This window comes from Mus caroli, chromosome 19 (genome assembly GCF_900094665.2).
Source record: "Mus caroli chromosome 19, CAROLI_EIJ_v1.1, whole genome shotgun sequence".
NCBI lineage: Eukaryota > Metazoa > Chordata > Mammalia > Rodentia > Muridae > Mus > Mus caroli.
In genome coordinates, this window is record NC_034588.1 from 27,631,951 (window position 1) to 27,649,377 (window position 17,427).

The window sequence follows — 17,427 nt, forward strand, 5'->3', positions numbered from 1 at the left end:
TTTTTGCTATCCTAGGTTTTTTGTTATTCCAGATGAATTTGCAGATTGCACTTTCTAATTCGTTGAAGAATTGATTTGGAATTTTGATGGGGAGTACATGACTTTTAAAATGCAGATGTGTGTTCAACTTAATTTTGCTTCAAGGAGGAGTAACATTGAAAGAAATGCTAAGTTTTGAACATATTTTAAAATAATAATATCAATTCCTAAAATATTGTGCTAAATACTGCAATTATTATATTTGAATGATGAAAAATAAATATGCCAATAGCTAACCCAGCCCTTTCCTTCCTACATGCTAATTTATATTGGTATTAAAATGGTTAAAGAGCATAATATTTATATTATCTTTTTATATTTAAATATTAATGTTTATTTTTAAGGATATGATAAATGTAATCACAATTCTGGTTACATTGGTATCTTATTGAACCTTATCCCTATTCTAGTACACAAAATGATATCTATCCCTTAAGGTTCTAAATTACTTTCAAAGAGTTAACTACTCCTAGACAAGGAGATGTTATTCATAATGGACATTGTCCTCACTCATATAATAATAAGAACATATTTGCCCTTTTAATTATGATATATACATATTTTAATTTTATAAAGGCATAAGCGTGTTAATTTAAAAGATACTTATGTCCAGCAAAGCCTCTTTAATAACAAATAAATACACAAAGATTGAAAGATCCAGCACAGGATTAGTGCCTTATCTTCTAAATTAAACAACATCCATTTTCTTTTTTTAGAGGTAATTTATTTATTTGTTTATTTATTTTAATATGAAAAGGCAAATATAAATTTAATCAATGAATATAAAATGATAGTTTGGATCTAAATCTTTCTTTGGAATAGGTAACATGAAGATATATAAATATTAATGTCTATTTTTTATTATATTCAACACAATATATATTTTTATACCAATCATAAAAATGGTGGACATGTTATTAAATGAACATAAATAGATAAAGTCTTTTTGTTTGTTTTGTGTTTAGTAGAGTTTTAAAATCTTGGCTCTTACTGTTGTACAAACTCAAAATAAGAGCAATTTTTAGACACTGGAGTTCATTGTAATAAAGCTGTACTTTAATGTCCCTCACATCACCAAAGGATGTTACCTCCATAGTAACTAAGCTAAGAGTTGACAGTTCTGCTGCACCAAGGAATGAATTGTAGGCATGATTATTTGGATACAGATTTCCTGCTATGGTCAAAGCTATTTGACTTGAGTGATTGTCATCATTTTCAGCCCACAGGGAACAGGTTACATTCATTTAACTGTTTCAATGAACAACGGTTCTGCTTGGAGGGTGGCACAGATGTTAGGTGAGGGTAAGATTCTGGTTCATTGGCTGTGATGATTTTGAAAAGCATTCATCTCAGAATAAGAGTAACTTATAAGTTCTTCTTCAAAATTGATACAATAATTATAAATATCAAGCAAAACATTCAGTCTTACTCTTTGTGTTCTCTTACAAGCCACCTTCCAAATTAATTGACTACATTTCTTTTGGCTGTATAAATAATTTTGAAACATGTAAGCTGTTCTGAAAATCATCGTATAGTGTAAGAACATCAAATAAACAATCCTACTAATAGAGAGGCTGAGATAGGAGAAGCATGATTTCAAGACCATTATCTGGTAAACAGCAAGACACTGTCACGTACAAACAAGCAGAAAGTATATATGCATTGTACAATATTGGAATTATTTCTCCAATTACCTAATCAGATAGACCACTGGATGACAGCCAACAAATTTCTAATTCCTCATATGAATTTCAATGGATTAGGATATGTTGGTAATATTAATTTTCATATTAAGAGATAAAAAGGAAAAGTGATTGTTACTTCCTGTTATTTTTGTTGTTAGAGATGAAATAATGTTTGTGTGGGTTTGTTGAAAGATAACTTTCTTGATTTTTCTAGAGTCTAGTTTCACTCCCTGTGTTGGTGTTTTTCATCTATTATCCTTTGTAAGGCTGGATTCATGAGAAGATATTGTGTAAATTTGGCTTTGTCATGGAATATCTTGTTTTCTTCGTCTATGCTAATTGAGAGTTTTGCTGGGTATAGTAGCCTGGGCTGACATTTGTGTTCTCTTAGGGTCTGTATGACATTTGCCTAGGATCTTCTAGCTTTGATAGTCTCTGGTGAGAAGTCTGGTGTAATTCTGCCTGACTTTATATGTTACTTGACATTTTCCCCTTACTGCTTTTAATATTCTATCTTTATTTAGTGCATTTGTTGTTTTGATTATTATGTGTTAGGAGGAATTTCTTTTCTGGTCATGTGTATTTGGAATTCTGTAGGCTTCTTGTATGTTCATGGACATCTCTCTTTAGGTTAGGGAAGTTTTCTTCTATAATTTTGTTGAAGATATTTACTGGCCCTTTAAGTTGGGAATCTTCACTCTTCTATACCTATTATCACTAGGTTTGGTCTTCTCATTGTGTCTTGGATGTTTTGGGTTAGGAGCTTTTTGCTTTTTGCGTTTTCCTTGACTATTGTGTCAATGTTTTCTCTTGTATCTCCCACACCTGAGATTCTCTCTTCTATCTCTTGTATTCTGTTGGTGATGCTTGCATCTTTGACTCCTGATCTCTTTCCTAGGTTTTCTAACTCCAGGTTTCTCTCCCTTTGTGATTTTTTTTTATTGTTTCTAGTTCCTTTTTTAAATCCTGGATGGTTTTCTTCATTTCCTTCACCTGTTTGTGTTTTCCTGTAATTTTTTAAGGGGTTTTGTGCTTCCTCTTTAAGGGATTCTACCTGTTTACCTGTGTTCTCCTGTATTTCTTTAAGGGAGTTATTTATGTCCTTCTTAAAGTCCTCTATCATCATCATGAGAAGTGATTTTAGATCGGAATCTTGCTTTTCTGGTGTGATGGTGTATCCAGGACTTGCTATGTTGGGAAAATTGGGTTCTGATGATGCTAAGTAACCTTGGTTTCTGTTGCTTGTGTTCTTACGCTTGCCTATCACCATCTGGTTATCTCTAGTGCTACCTGCCCTAGCTATATCTGACTGGAGCTCCTCCTTCCTGTGATATGGGTTGTGTCAGAATTCCTGAGTCAAGCTGTCTCTGGGACCCTGAGATCCTGGTGACCAAGCTCCTGGGATTTGGTGATTCTGGGTGTGTTAGAACGCCTGGGAGTGGAGCTTCCTCTGGGTATTGTGGGACTGGCTGTGAAGTTTGTGCCCAAGGTCTGCTCAGGGCACCAGCCCAGACCAGAAGGAACCCGTGCCACTAGTCTGGCAGAGTTCCTGCATGCCTGGGTCTTGCTGGTCCCAGTTACTCTGGGTGTTGGGACAGATGTTGTGTCCTCCTCACCTCTGATTCTATGATCCTGGGAGTGGAGCTTCCTCTGGGTGTTGTGGGACTGGCTGCAGAGTTTATGCCCAAGATCTGTTCAGGGCATTGGCTCAGACCAGAAGGGTACATTATCTTTAATAGCATTTAAATTACTTAATCTAAATTCTAATAAATTAAAGTAAAAAATCAGTCCACTTGCCAGTTTTTTCATTGAGATTTTAATCAGATTCACCCAGTTGTTGACTTGGTCAATTAGTGTTTGTAAGAAAGGCATGTGTGAACATGTTATATGTCATATTCTTATTTTAGTAATATTTGGTATAAATTACTTTGTCTATAGCCTTCTCGTTATTGGAACCACATGGTTATTGATATGCTGTCTTTTAGCATTAAAGGTGCTGAAGAGAAGGTTGATCCTGACTGGACCCCTAATCCTTTGATGGCCAATAACACATATCATCCTTTTGTGGCTCTGATAGCAAGATAATTAGTTCTTAACAGTGAGTTTGATAAATTAGCCTCAGACACATTGTGGTGTTGGGACTCTGAACATCCTGATGATGGCAGTATCTGATAGTGAGATTTCTGAATCATATCTTAGTTTTATTTAAAAATTTCTTTTTGAGGAAAGCCATCCTTAAAATGCCTTTTGCCTTTCTCTCTGCATCTACATTCTATCTTCTTTCAGGGTTTCGGCACAGTCTTACATCATACAGAAGCCTCTTCTGAACTCCATGGGTCAACGTCTTTAACACATATTATAGTGGTCCAGTTTTAATTCCATGTTAAACTTACAATATGTCTTATGCCTTGTGCCATTCCTATTGATCATAATATTGTACAAATAATGAGCATATAGCTCACGTCTCAAATACAAAACCTGCTAGCAGGTCCTGTTGCTTGTAAGGAAATCTGACCCTAAAACTTTTCATATGGTTATCATTTCTCATACTGTATTTTCAGCTAAATGACTAGTCCAATAAATCTCAAGGAAATTTAATCTCTCTTATCACATCACACACACACACACACACACACACGAAGACAGTGATTGCAAGATTAAAATTGGTCATTGAGTTGGTTGCATTTTTGTGACCTACTTTGCTGCCTGCTTTCTGAATCTGTGATCATCTGCATAAATAAGTTGAATTCCATGGAATAGTGAGATGTTCTTAAGATCATCTAATCAGAGTGCCAAAGGCCCGAGTGCACAGCTGTCTGAGGCCTACAGTTATTCACAGTTCCCTGCAAATGTCCATACCTGCCAGTCAGAAGCTCATACATCAAAATTCCTAGTGACCAGTAGTCAGCTGAAATGTCATGCCCTTTGTTCAGGATGATCTCTGGGGCTACGTATTCTGGAGTCCCACAAAAAGTCCATGTTTTCTTTCCGAATCCTATTTTCTTTGCGAAGCCAAAGTCAACCTTAGGAAAAGAGAAAGCAAGATGCTTGAGCTATTTACGATCAAGTTGTAGAGGAATTTGTATTTCACCGAGCACACTGATGATACCAATTAACAAAAATAATTCATTACAGTCCTGTCTTCTAAAAGGAATTACAAATGATGCAGACACAGATGACCTGTTCAAACTCATGTTCCAATGAGAAAGTGAAACCTGAACATGGATAAAGTTGAAATCACGAAAGGAAAAGTCTATTTCTTAAACACTGTTCATTTTCCCTACATTTTTGCCAATTAGTGGTTGTGGCATAAAGAAAGAAGTTCTCTTTTAAAGAGGCCGAGGTCTAGGTGGGTCATCATAAAAGTTTTCACAGAATATACATGCATCCTTTTGGATGCTATGAAGCTCACAGATCTAGTATTGAATATACAAGGAGGTTTACTTTTGAAGGAGCTGCAAATACAGAAATCCTCCCCTTTGTAAAGTGGTTTGGTTTAGCTGCAAACCGTTACATGCCATTGATTTGGATGTACCTAAAATCCATGCCTGGGTAACAATTCGAAAAGTTTACAACTAGAAACAGGCACCAACAGATCCCGAGCTCTTAGAAGAACATTTTTAAGTAAAAGAGCTTTGCTTATACAGTAGCTCTCGAGAACTCTTGGCCAATTGATAATGCCATTACTGTTAGCGTAACCTAGATAATGCTACCTTAGAATGCACTCATTTCTTATGAGCACTATTCTTAAATACCGAATACAAAAATGATCATGGTCTTGTATAGTACTAATTTCCATTGCAGGAAGCTGCTTAGAAGTACAGAATATATACATATGTTTTTTCAGCTCTATGAATATATGTATTTTTTAACACTTGTTAGAACACATGCTTTGTGGGGCTATATTATTAATTCAAACCTCACCAATTTGATTTTTTCATGATACTTTACATAATTTGAAATACATTTTAATTAAAAACTCTGCTGCTAGCATTGCTTTTAAGAATTTATAACATTGGAATGGAAAATAGATTTTCCTGTTAACAAATGAACAAAAGAACTTTAAGCTTGGGACACAGCCCACGTGTGAAGCGCACTGACCAGTTTGGCATAGCCTCGATGATCTAGGATGAGATTCTCCGGCTTGAGGTCCCTGTAAATGATTCCTTTGGAATGCAGATAGGCGAACGCTTCTACCACACATGCAGTGTAAAACCTGGTTGTTGAGTCTTCAAACGAACCCCTGAAAATGGAAAAATAGAACAAGCCCTGTGTGAGACATTCATTCCCCGGGAACTGGTGTGTATGTGAGTTCATTATATTTCTGCACCAAAGTTGGCTCAGAGACCAATGTCTAACTGGATCCGTATTAACGTGATTTCCATTCCATTAGGTTTTCAAAAGCATCTGAGGATCAAGCCAAATAATTCTTTGCCATTATGAATGGGACAGTTAAATCCAACTTCCTGGAAGGCTCACAAAGGGATCAGTAGCAGCATACTAAGTTTCATGGATTCTGTGGCTTACTCTCAGCAGCCCACTGCTACATAAAACATGCAGAGGAGTCCAAGGTGTGGGTAGGAGAATGAGTCTTATATGAGCACTTGTTAACTGACAGTTTGCTTTTCAAATGAGAGGTTAATTAATTAATTGTTCATTCTTTGTTACTTGGGTTCAAACCCAGTTCTTCACGTACACTAGGCAAGTCTTATATCATCATCTACCTCTCTGTAGTCCAGAAGAGAAGTTATATTAAACAGCAGTTAGTCACCTTCCTTAGCATGCATGCATATATGAACTTAAATATATGAATTTGTTCATGGTTACTTTTAGCCCATATATATATGGATCTTTCTCAATGGTGTAGGTATGGTTCTTGTGAATGTGATAATGAAAGGGACCAGTGTTTGCAGAGAACCATGTCATCTCATGTTAGGTCTCTGAGTCATCTGCATTAAGACTGACACTATCTACCTTCTAAACCATTGCCTTTTCATCGGGAGGAAGAAATGGAATAAAACACAACTGGAAGAAAAAAAATCACTGGAAGGAACTATTAAATCACAACATTTAACAAGAACACATTTTCTTTCTGCCTCTCATCTCTCTGTCTCATCTGTATGTGTGTGGGTCTATATGTAAACATGTAACTTTATTAATTATAATAATGATAAAAGATAGCTCTAAGTTCATTCCTAGTCTCTAGAGCAGAATCTTTGTTTATTCACTGGACTTACACTGAGCAGGGGGATATGGCTACATATTGATAAATTCATCTGCAAATCCAAGGTGTCTTGCAGGACATTTGTATTTAGAAATAATACTTTCAGCTGCAAAGACTCAGTTTCCTTTTATATCCCCTGAGTCGTTACTAAAACAAACACAGATAAAGGAGGCAGGATAGTATAGAACTATAATCCCAGTACCTGAGAGGCTGAGGCAAGAAGCCAGCCTGGACTTTTAGAGAGCCCTTATCTCAAACACAAATCTTACAAATAAAATTCAAGATTAAATTAAACTTTAGGAATGGTGACATCTACTCTAAGTGTCAGAACTTTAGCTCATCACTAAGAAATCACCTCCCCAGTGATTTCTGAATAACACAACTGTGAATTTCAAAGGAGGCAAGAAAGGGTCTCTGGAAAGAACCACATTCATAGCAGGGCGTGAATGGTGCTGTAACTGCCCTCTAACAAGTAGATGACCTAGTCAGATCTAAAAAAGAATCTACAATCCTGCAGACTAGAAAGAGATTAGAGCATCATCCTGAATTCCTTTCCCCCTTTGCACTTAATAAAGTTTTAGCCTGTTTGTCTACCAAGAATAGAACATTTCTTTGAAAACATATGCTTTACTTTAATGAGCAAGCATATGTACACGCTTCTGTTGTGTATGACTTCCGTTTCCCTGAACATAAAACATTCCAGAGTAGTGTTCATCAAAACAGTCCATGAGTGGAGTTTGGGAAGAGTTCACACTGCATGGATTGTTTGAATCCAGAGATCAATTACTTCCTTTCTTCAGAGGTACCTATCCTGGCTCTGAGCCATTTTGGACTTTAGAAGGTTCTAGAAGTTGGTTTCTAGTTCTTTCAAGAATCTATGTTGAGTATATACCACATATAAGTATATTTGTAACTTATTCCCTTAAAGGTTTAAGGGAATCTTAGTCTCAAACTTTGAGAGATTAATAAGACAAGCACATGCTAACAATGTATCAGGAGCACGTTGTTGCACCATTAAATATTTGATCAAGGCCACTGAAAGCAGTCACAGGGCATAGCATTAGAGTGACTGAAAATGAAACATTACCATTAGAATTGGTAATGGCAATGGCAATTTGATCTGAATAGAAGTGAAAGCTTATTTTATCAGCTGTTTAGAGAGTTGTTCCAAGAAAGAAATTTATTCTATGTAGCTCTTTGAAATAGTAAATTGTGCTTTGACAGCGCTATCACTTCAAGTCAAACTATGGGAACAGGCTCTCATGTGTTCCTTGGGAGTTGTTGCTTTAGCTAAATGGTATAAAACAACAATTTGATAGAAGTAGAGGATATATATATATGAATTAAAATTTAATCACAGTATTTACTCAGCTTATCACAAGCTGGATCCTGAGATGCCAGAATGTAACAAAGACAAAATATCTCTTATAAAATGAAGCCAGGCATCATTGACTAGTGGCAGCAGTTGAGCACATAAACCTGTAAGGTTACAATATGCAGGGATATGACCCATTGTAAAATGGGGTACCTAGGCTACAGGGTAGACTGACTCATTTCTTTGGCAATACTTTCAATCAGTGCCATCTCTTAGGTCACCAGAGAAGAAATTAAATATTCAACCTCCACAACATAGTCAGGATCATAAACTCTATCCAGGAAGGCATGGGATGAAAAATTTAGGCGGTGTGTAACTTGAAAAGCATGATTTCTGAGATACTTAAGTTATTCAGAACAAAATTCAGAAAGAAAATGAACAAATAGAAAAACTAATAACATGCAGCTTCACTAGATTAAAATACAACCAAATATTCATATATATATATATATTATGTGCTATATCCTATTAACACTTAATGTGCTTTTATCATATTCTATTGGATATATAAATACTAATATTTATTATATTAGCTAATTATATTTTAAAAGTTTCAGGAGTTATGAATTTTTTTAGGTGACAGAGGGAAAGTGAATAAAATATAATTTGCAGTTATCTTATCCCAAAGAACAAAATAGAACTTTTGGAAGAAAAAAATTATCATGGACTAGATGATAAATTATAATAGCTACTAAGGAATAAACCTGGGAAATTTGAGGCATAAACAATACTCCAGTGTTTAGCTTAGGTCTATTTAATAGTCCTCAAATCTTGCCTGCATGTAACATCTACTTTATTCTCATTTCTCCCTCTCCCCTTCTCTCTCTCTTCCCCCTCTCTCTGTCTCTCTCTGTATGTGTTTGTGTGCATGCAAACATGTAGTGTATGTATAGGGCATGTGTACATGTGTGTGCCTTGGCGCATACAAACCTATGTGCATGCAGAAGTTGTGCATCCTGCTCTGTCACTCTATTTCTTGAGGTGGGGTCTCTCTGAAATCGAACTGAGGCAGGTGACCAGAAAGCTCCAGTGATCCTGTTATTCCTACTTCACCCAAGCACTGGGGTTTCAGACACATTTGACCATGCCTAGCTTTTTATGGGATCCTGGGGTTTCAACTTGGGTTCTTATCCTTGCTCTTAAACATGGAATTGTTTCCCCAGGATTTTTTTTTTCTCATTGACATCATCATCATCAACAACAACAACAGCACTGCTTTGTGTTGCTTTTCTGTGCTGATGAAAACAACTGGAGAGGCAGGAGATGGTCATCACAGCCCACAGTTAAAGGAAGCGGATGCCCAAATTGGTCTCAGAGACTTCCTGTGCTAAAGCTCCAAGGCTCCTGTCAGTAAAGAATAATGCCACATGAGCCTACTTTCCAATAGTCTCATATGCACATCTTGTATACAAGTAATGAAGGGTTTTCCTTACCGCTGCTTTCCTTGGACACAGAGGACAAGGGAACAAACTGACCAAGTTGTTTTCTCATTACTATTATTTTTTCATCATAAGATTTGAAATCAGAGATCTTTACATGCTATGCAAGTGCTCCTCCACTGAGCTACATCCAAAGCCATTTTTTATTGTTTTAATATTTGAGACAAGTTCTCATTATGATTGCCTACAGTGACCTTGAACTTTGGAATTCTCCCTTCAGCCTCCTGAGAAGCTGGGGTTACAGGAATGAGCTAACAGACATGGCTCCCAGCATTTTATTGAGGAGGTAAAATAAATATATGTAGAATAAGAGAGTAAGATTATATATAAGATTATATATGTACACAGAAGAAGGAGGGTGAGTGAGGGAAATGGGTTCAAGTCTATACATTTATAATAGCTTTCCATGTAATGGTCCCATAGTTTTAATGTGGGGCTTCACATTTTTTTGAATATATCAGAGAACTAAGCAGCCTTTGTTTTGTTTTTCTACATTAAGCTCAGTCATGCATATCAAGTTCCCCAGAGGTACAGAGCAACCATGTACTCAGAACTCAAGGATGACACAAGGGACAGAGAAGGGAGGATCAGAACACAGCCCCCGGAGATAGAGGAATGAATCTGCACTGTTACTGTCTATCCAGCCAATTCTCCCAGGGGGATCAAATTATTCAGTCACCCGTTCTTATCCTGCCGAGTCAGAGTGTAGCTTACTCCGAAACCCAGTGTGTCACACATGACCAGCCAAACTTTAATCTCAAGTGGCATGAGAAAAAACATGAGTGGACACATCTTACAATTGCAGGCTGAGTTTTTGTGCTGTAGTTATGATTATTGTTCTAATAAAGGAACTTAATACCAATTTCACAGAGCTCTGAGAGCATTGCTGGTCCCTCTTCTGTACAGCTTATTATATTTTCATGTTTAATCCTACCTACAAACTCCTGTTTTAATAAACAGAAAATAGAGAAAAGTTTTCACACACAGTAGTGAATTGAAAATGTAGAACAACACGAAGACTGTTAGATGGCTAATTCACTGATCAAAACATTAACTTTTTGTAATAGTCAGCAAGTTCTGAGGAGTGGGACCATATCTATCCTATTTATCAGAGTATATCCAGCGCTGCTATCACAATGCCTGTCACAAAAATCACGCCTCAATTATTAACTAACAATACTAGAGTAATATGCAGTGATATGGTAGCTTAGTACAGATGTTGATCTGATCCTGTATCAACAACAGGAGTTCTTTGTATGCTTCATTTTAACCTGTAGTTAACACATCAAACAAAGTATTACTATATTAGATTATAACATAACAGAAAGAGATCTATTTAACATATATATGTTAAATACATTATATATATAATATATATATTATATATAATAAAATATATATGCGAGTGTGTGTGTGTGTGTGTATGGGACCAAAGGCTTGAATGGATAGGCTGTATGAAGATACAAAGACACAAAAGGGGTAGCATTAGGAAGAAGAACTGAAGTCAAGAGTTTGTAAAGAAACTCCTGTTCCAACCTGGGCTATCTAAAAACAAAACAAAACAAAACAAAACAAAACAAGAAGAACTTAAAAGCAAGGCTGGAAAAAAAAAGAAAATAATTTTTTTTTATAAGGATGTGTTCTCTAAAAGTGAAAAGACAACAGCACATACCTACCACACCAGCACCCTGAAGGCAGAGGAACAGGGGTCACAAGGTCTAAGGAAGCTAGCTTGAAATACATAGTCTCTTTGCAAAAATCCAATATTAGGGGATGTATCTCAGTGGGAGAGTATTTGTTTGGCAAGTGTAAGAACTTAGATTTGATCACTAACATGGGGTGGGGGTACACAATGACTTCTGAATGATCAATAACTATCTGTAGGAAAACAGAGTTGTCTTTAACACAACAACCAAAAATGGAAATGACATGAAAAACAAAGAAAACATTAAAAAAAATAATTCAGAGAAACTACTGTGTACCCTCTAGACAAACTTTACCTCCCAAGGAAGGGCAGAAGGGCAAATCAAATTGTCTATGTGAAAAGGTGCAAATAAGTAGATTATTTTTTTCCCTTTAGAGTCACTAGCCTCTAAAAGACAATGGATGGAGTGAACTCATATAGGTTTTCAAAACAGAGCTATGAAAGATAGAGAGAAATGTAGAGAGGGTGACCATCTAAAACTGTACTGCAATTAAAGTGACAGGTCACCCAGACTACAGTTATGATGCTGTTCCCAGTTGCCCGGCTTAAAAGCACAGTGTGGAACTCCAGGTGTAGAGCTGGCTGATTCCAACCATCACAGCTCACTAAGGCCTGGGTGATGCATATACGGTCCTGCTGATCATGTAGAAGGTGGACTCAACCTATACCATTAGTTACAAAGTTTTATATACTGTAGGTAAATTCTATATGCTAATCGCGATGCCTCATGTTTGCAATGGAAAATATAAGCATGTGTGAAATACCAAGGTCATTGTGTGTGCTCTTACAATGGATTCTTTTTGTAGATCATCACATGTCACTGTGTTTTCGGGAACATGGCAGAAAAGATTTAAGTCTCCTACCTATCCCTGAGAATTGTCCAGAGTTCTCCACCCAGGCAGGCTTCCATCAACATATACAAGTACTTGCTGTCTTTAAATGTCCTGTACAGCCTGTGAACAGTAAGCAAGAAAACAAAAGAATGAACATCAGTACCTTTGAAAACATTCATTTTTTAAGGTTAGTGAATTATTTAATTGACAAGCATATACACATACATATGTACATATATATGAATGTATATGCTACAATAAGGTGTTTTAGTGCATATATGTACTGTTAATACAAAGGTGGATGCTCTCAGCTAACTATTGGACCCCAATGGAGGAGGTAGAGAAAGGACTGAAGGAGTTGAAGGGTTTGCAATCCCATAGGAGGAACAACAATATGAACCAACCAGTACCCCAGAGCTCCCAGGGACTAAACCACCAACTAAAGAGCACACATGGAGGAACCCATGGCTCCAGCTGCATATGTAGCAGAGGATGACCTTGTCGGACATCAATGGGAGGAGAGGCCCTTGGTACTGTGACGGCTCAGTGCCCCAGTATAGGGGAATGCCAAGACAGGGAAGCAGGAGTGGGTGGGTTGGTGAGCAGGGAAATAGGGGGATAGGAGGTTTTTAGAGGGGAAACCAGGAAATGGGATAACATTTGAAATGTAAATAAAAATATCTAATAAAAATATATTAAAAAAGGAAAAACACAACTGAAATAAACAAAAGTTAAACCAGAGTATTAAGCACATGTATCACGTATTTGTAGTACAAAGTTACAGAGATACGGGTGGACTAAGTTCTGGTGTTCTACTTGCAGAGTTGACAATATTGCATTCAATATTTCAAATAGACAAAAGAGATAATTTACGATGTCCTTATCATAAACACAAGTGCTCAGATTGCAGTGTTTTGACTTGCTAGTCTTGGTATTTTGCAATGAGAACGAAGGGTACTCATGTCCACAGGAAGCCAGTGTCCCCATGGATAATTCTTATAAGCAATGGTTTTAGAAGCTTCCAGAGTGGATGAGTCCAAATGGGTGTGCACATAAGAGTTTCTTGATTTGGCTGATATTTCAGTCATGGCCTTGAGCAAAACTTAGTGATCACAAGCACATATTATGTAGATAGAAAGTATATCATTTTTCATAAATATAGGTTGTGAATAGTTACCTAAATTTATACCTTAACATTTTATGAGTGTTACTGGCAAATTAACTATAAACATTTCTCCTGCATATAAAAACTCTCCCTTATCATCATATTAGTGCTATGAAAATGCTTAAGTGGACAGATAGCTGTCATTTCAGAAAATAGAAAAGAAGAGAAAACATCTATAAGCCTAGGGTTCAGTGGTTAGAGACAGGCAGAATGCTGGAGCTTACTGGACAGCCAGCCCAGGAAATGAGTGAGCCCCTGGTTCAGGGAGAGACCATGCCATGAAAAATATGGGGCAAGTGGCTGAAGAAGACACGGGCATCAGTCTTTGGCTTTCACAAACATGTGTATTCACCTGTTCACCCACACACACGTGTATGTACACATGCACGTGAATACACGTAGACTCTACACATACACAGAAACAAATAAATTCTTCAAAAAAATTAACACTAACTAGTCTGATTTTTGAATTTGTTTCATGTGTTCTCAAGCTACGATAGAAACGAAATGCTAAAAGTTGGTATCTACTTTGTGAAAGTATCCTTTTTGAGGAACATACGAATATGATTCTTTTAAAAAATATAGTCAATCCTTTTATTCTTAGAAAACCAATTTTCTCAAGTTTGTACGTGTAGTGTGTGTGTGCATGTGTGAGCATGAAACAAATATACTAACGGTGAACACCATGAAAGAGAGCTACAGTTGATTTGTCCCATGGAGCTGGCACATCCACCGTCAGGGGTGTGCCTTTACCTCACAATGAAGTCAGAATGAGCCCCCTGCATGATCTGCTTCTCTGAGCGGATGTGCTCCTGCTGTCTGGTGTCCACAATGTGGCGTTTCTTGAGGATCTTCATTGCAAATGTTTTGGATTCTTCACTTTTCAACTGGACCTTAAAGACAGGCAGAAGGGACACATGAGTGAGAACCTTCAGGCTTAATACACCAGACTGTATTATTGTCCTAAAGCTAACGGGATCATAGAAGACTCAAATGAGCCCCAACTGCCACCCAAGTCACACGGGGGGGGGGATATACTTGTTAGAATGGAAGTTTTCAAGCCACAAGATACAACCATCCTCAAATCTCACTGTGCTAGATCATATGACTTTCAACTAACTATAGTCCAAATTAATTTTGTGCCCACAGGAATTTGAAGAATTCGTGTTCATTTTATTTCATATAATGAGTCTGAGTCTAATACCAAGTTGTTCTCTATCAAAAACTGTCTAATTCTCTTTTCAAATCTATTTCATATGCTGGTGGCAAAGACTGATCATATGATCACCTGGGACTTTATCCTTTTTACAGTCCTCATTTACAAACATTTCCAGGGTTAAGCTTAGCAATTAACCCTGGTTCCTGCTGTGACTGGAGAGGCATATGTTATAATTGCTATTATCCATTTTATTTTGCAATCTTTTCCTTGCCTCCAGTTAATATATATATATATATATATTATTACACACACACCATGAAAGAGAGCTACAGTTGATTTGTCCCATGGAGCTGGCACATCCACCGTCAGGGGTGTGCCTTTACCTCACAATGAAGTCAGAATGTAATATATATATATATATATATATATATATATATATATATATATATATTACACACACACACACATATATAATATCAAGGTATATAAAACAAAGTAAAATATATAAAACAAAGTTTCCCCCACTCCGATTTTTGAAAACCACTTTTCCTGTCTTCCATCAAGATTGGTGGCACTAATCTTTGATTTTAAATCTTCCTCCTTGGTTGTGTCCACTGAAGAGCAACATAGTGAGCTTGCATGTCATTCAGCCCATATGGCTCCCCTGTGCCTATGGAGGAGGCTGGGTTCCTCTAACACCTCTTATGTGGGCTACAGGTGTGTGTTCTTGCTTACAAGAGATTCAGTAAGGAGACTAATAAGGAAAGGAAGGGCCATGATGGAGATAGTCAGTTAACAGTAGTCAAGGGAGGGCTCATTGAGTGTTCTGGAGCACGGGAACCCCACAGCAACATTCACCAGTAACATTATTCAGACCCAAATAAAGCTTCAGAGAAATAACATGGCAAGTCTTGGCTGAAGCATAGCTCACCCCTTCCTGAGCTCTGAATCCTTTGCTTCTTCATCTACAGGTTTAGTGAGTTATTATGTGTCTTGGCTGTATACAATGCTTGTATGAATTCAGTCTGAGAAGACTTAATATGTTAGGAGAAAATGAGCAGACACAGCAAACAGTGCAGTTTGTGTTTGTGAATCTATGTGACCAGTTATGGGGGGGGGGAAGCATACCATGAAAACAGTTACAACAGCCAAAGACCCTCAAGTTTGCCTCTCTGTGAAACTCCTTAAAATGATAGATTGCTATAGTTCAGTTGAAGTTCATAATAAAAAAAAATGTGAGAACTCACTTCTAAAGGGAATCTGGACAGACCAAGAAGGTAGAATGACAACTGAGCTGTTATGAGGAGAATAAAAGTCTAAACTTTCCAAGAAGAGAGAAAATGTAGTCTTATTCACATAACAAAGAGAATCTTGTGTAGCTCAGATATCAAGAGTAAACATTGTTTTCTTTATTGATAATGCTGATTTTTCATTTCTTTACAGGGTAGAAAAAGAGATCGGCATTGAGAGCCATGGGTTAAGGTTTTAATTCTGACCCATCTTGGTTGCATAACTGCTGCAAGCCCTAATTCTTGCCAAACACAATAGCAGTAATTGCTGTAGAATTACTGTGATCCTAAAGGAGGTTGTGTTATTGACTAAGCATTTTTGTTGCTTATTTTATTTATTTACATCTCAAATGTTGTCCCCCTTCCCAGTTTCCCCTCTGCAAATCCCTTATTCCATCCATCTCCCCCTGCCTCTATGAGGATGTTCCCCCACCCACCCTCCCACCTCACCACCCTAGCACCCCCTATGCTCTTCCCATTATTCTTCCCACCCTGTATGGCAGTTTATATCAAGTAGGGACAATCAAACGTTGCTTTAAAAAATTCTGTCTTTTCACAAAATTACACTTGGCACCAGTGGATTTAACAGAACTAATCAGGTAAACTGGTAAAATCAAAGCTAAAACTATGTACACACAGGAATTATCTAAGTTCACTGAACTACCAACTGGCAGAACTGGGTTCCTATTCAGGACATGTGGAGCCAAGGCACTGTAAGTATACACAGATTTTCTTCACCTGGATATAAAACTTAATGAAGGCATAAGGATGGATGTTTACACATCTGAGTTCAGTGGGATATGCCAACTCTGACTTTATGTGAAAAATTGAACCATGTATTTATTGGTGTGTGTCTTCACTACTCAATACTGGTGATGTCACCACCAACAGGGACCAATCAAAGCCTTGTTGCTTGGGATAGTGAGATGGCTCATCAGGTGAAGGTGCTTTCTACCCATCCTGAAAGCTTGAGTTCAGTCCTTAGAAACCACATATGTGGTGGGAGGGGGAGAACTGATTTCTGAAAATTGCCTTTTGATTTCTACATATGTGCCATGATATGCAGACCCTTCCACGTACACACATGCATACATACAAAATAAAAATAAGCAAACGAAAAGGAAAGAAAAAAAAACTGGGTTACTACCCTAGTAGGCTCAGGACATAGTGGGTTGCTTGGGTCACCAAAGAAGCTAAAGTGGATAGGAAGTGGCTAGTGAAAATGGGGAGGAGGCTGACTTCACAAGAAGTAGATTGAATTCCAGCATCTTTTCTTTAAAGGCTTGTTATTTTTAATTGTGCATATATGTTTATGTCTGTGCATATGCGTGTGGGTGCCTACAGAAGCCATGCAGAGGACGAAGGTATTTGATCTTCGGAGTTGAAGTTACAGGTGGTTGTAAGCTACACCCCACAACTAATGTAGGTGGTGTGATCAAACTCAGGTCCTCTGAAAGAGCAGTTTGTGCTCCTCAACTGCTGAACCATCTGTCCAGCCCTGAATTCCAGATTCT

At 37.3% G+C, this 17,427-nt stretch overlaps 1 protein-coding gene across 2 annotated transcripts in view; it reads right to left on the minus strand.

The window, feature by feature from the left end:
* The window catches only part of Prkg1 (protein kinase cGMP-dependent 1), a 1,176,530-nt gene that overhangs the window by 19,172 nt on the left and 1,139,931 nt on the right, over positions 1-17,427 (minus strand). For both annotated transcript variants that reach the window (XM_021151357.2, XM_021151356.2), the window contains exons 11-14: positions 14,219-14,358; positions 12,331-12,420; positions 5,826-5,967; positions 4,584-4,747 (exon numbers count right to left, since the gene is read on the minus strand). In XM_021151357.2, coding sequence (XP_021007016.1) covers positions 4,584-4,747; positions 5,826-5,967; positions 12,331-12,420; positions 14,219-14,358 — 536 coding nt within the window. The remainder of the gene's footprint in view (positions 1-4,583; positions 4,748-5,825; positions 5,968-12,330; positions 12,421-14,218; positions 14,359-17,427) is intronic.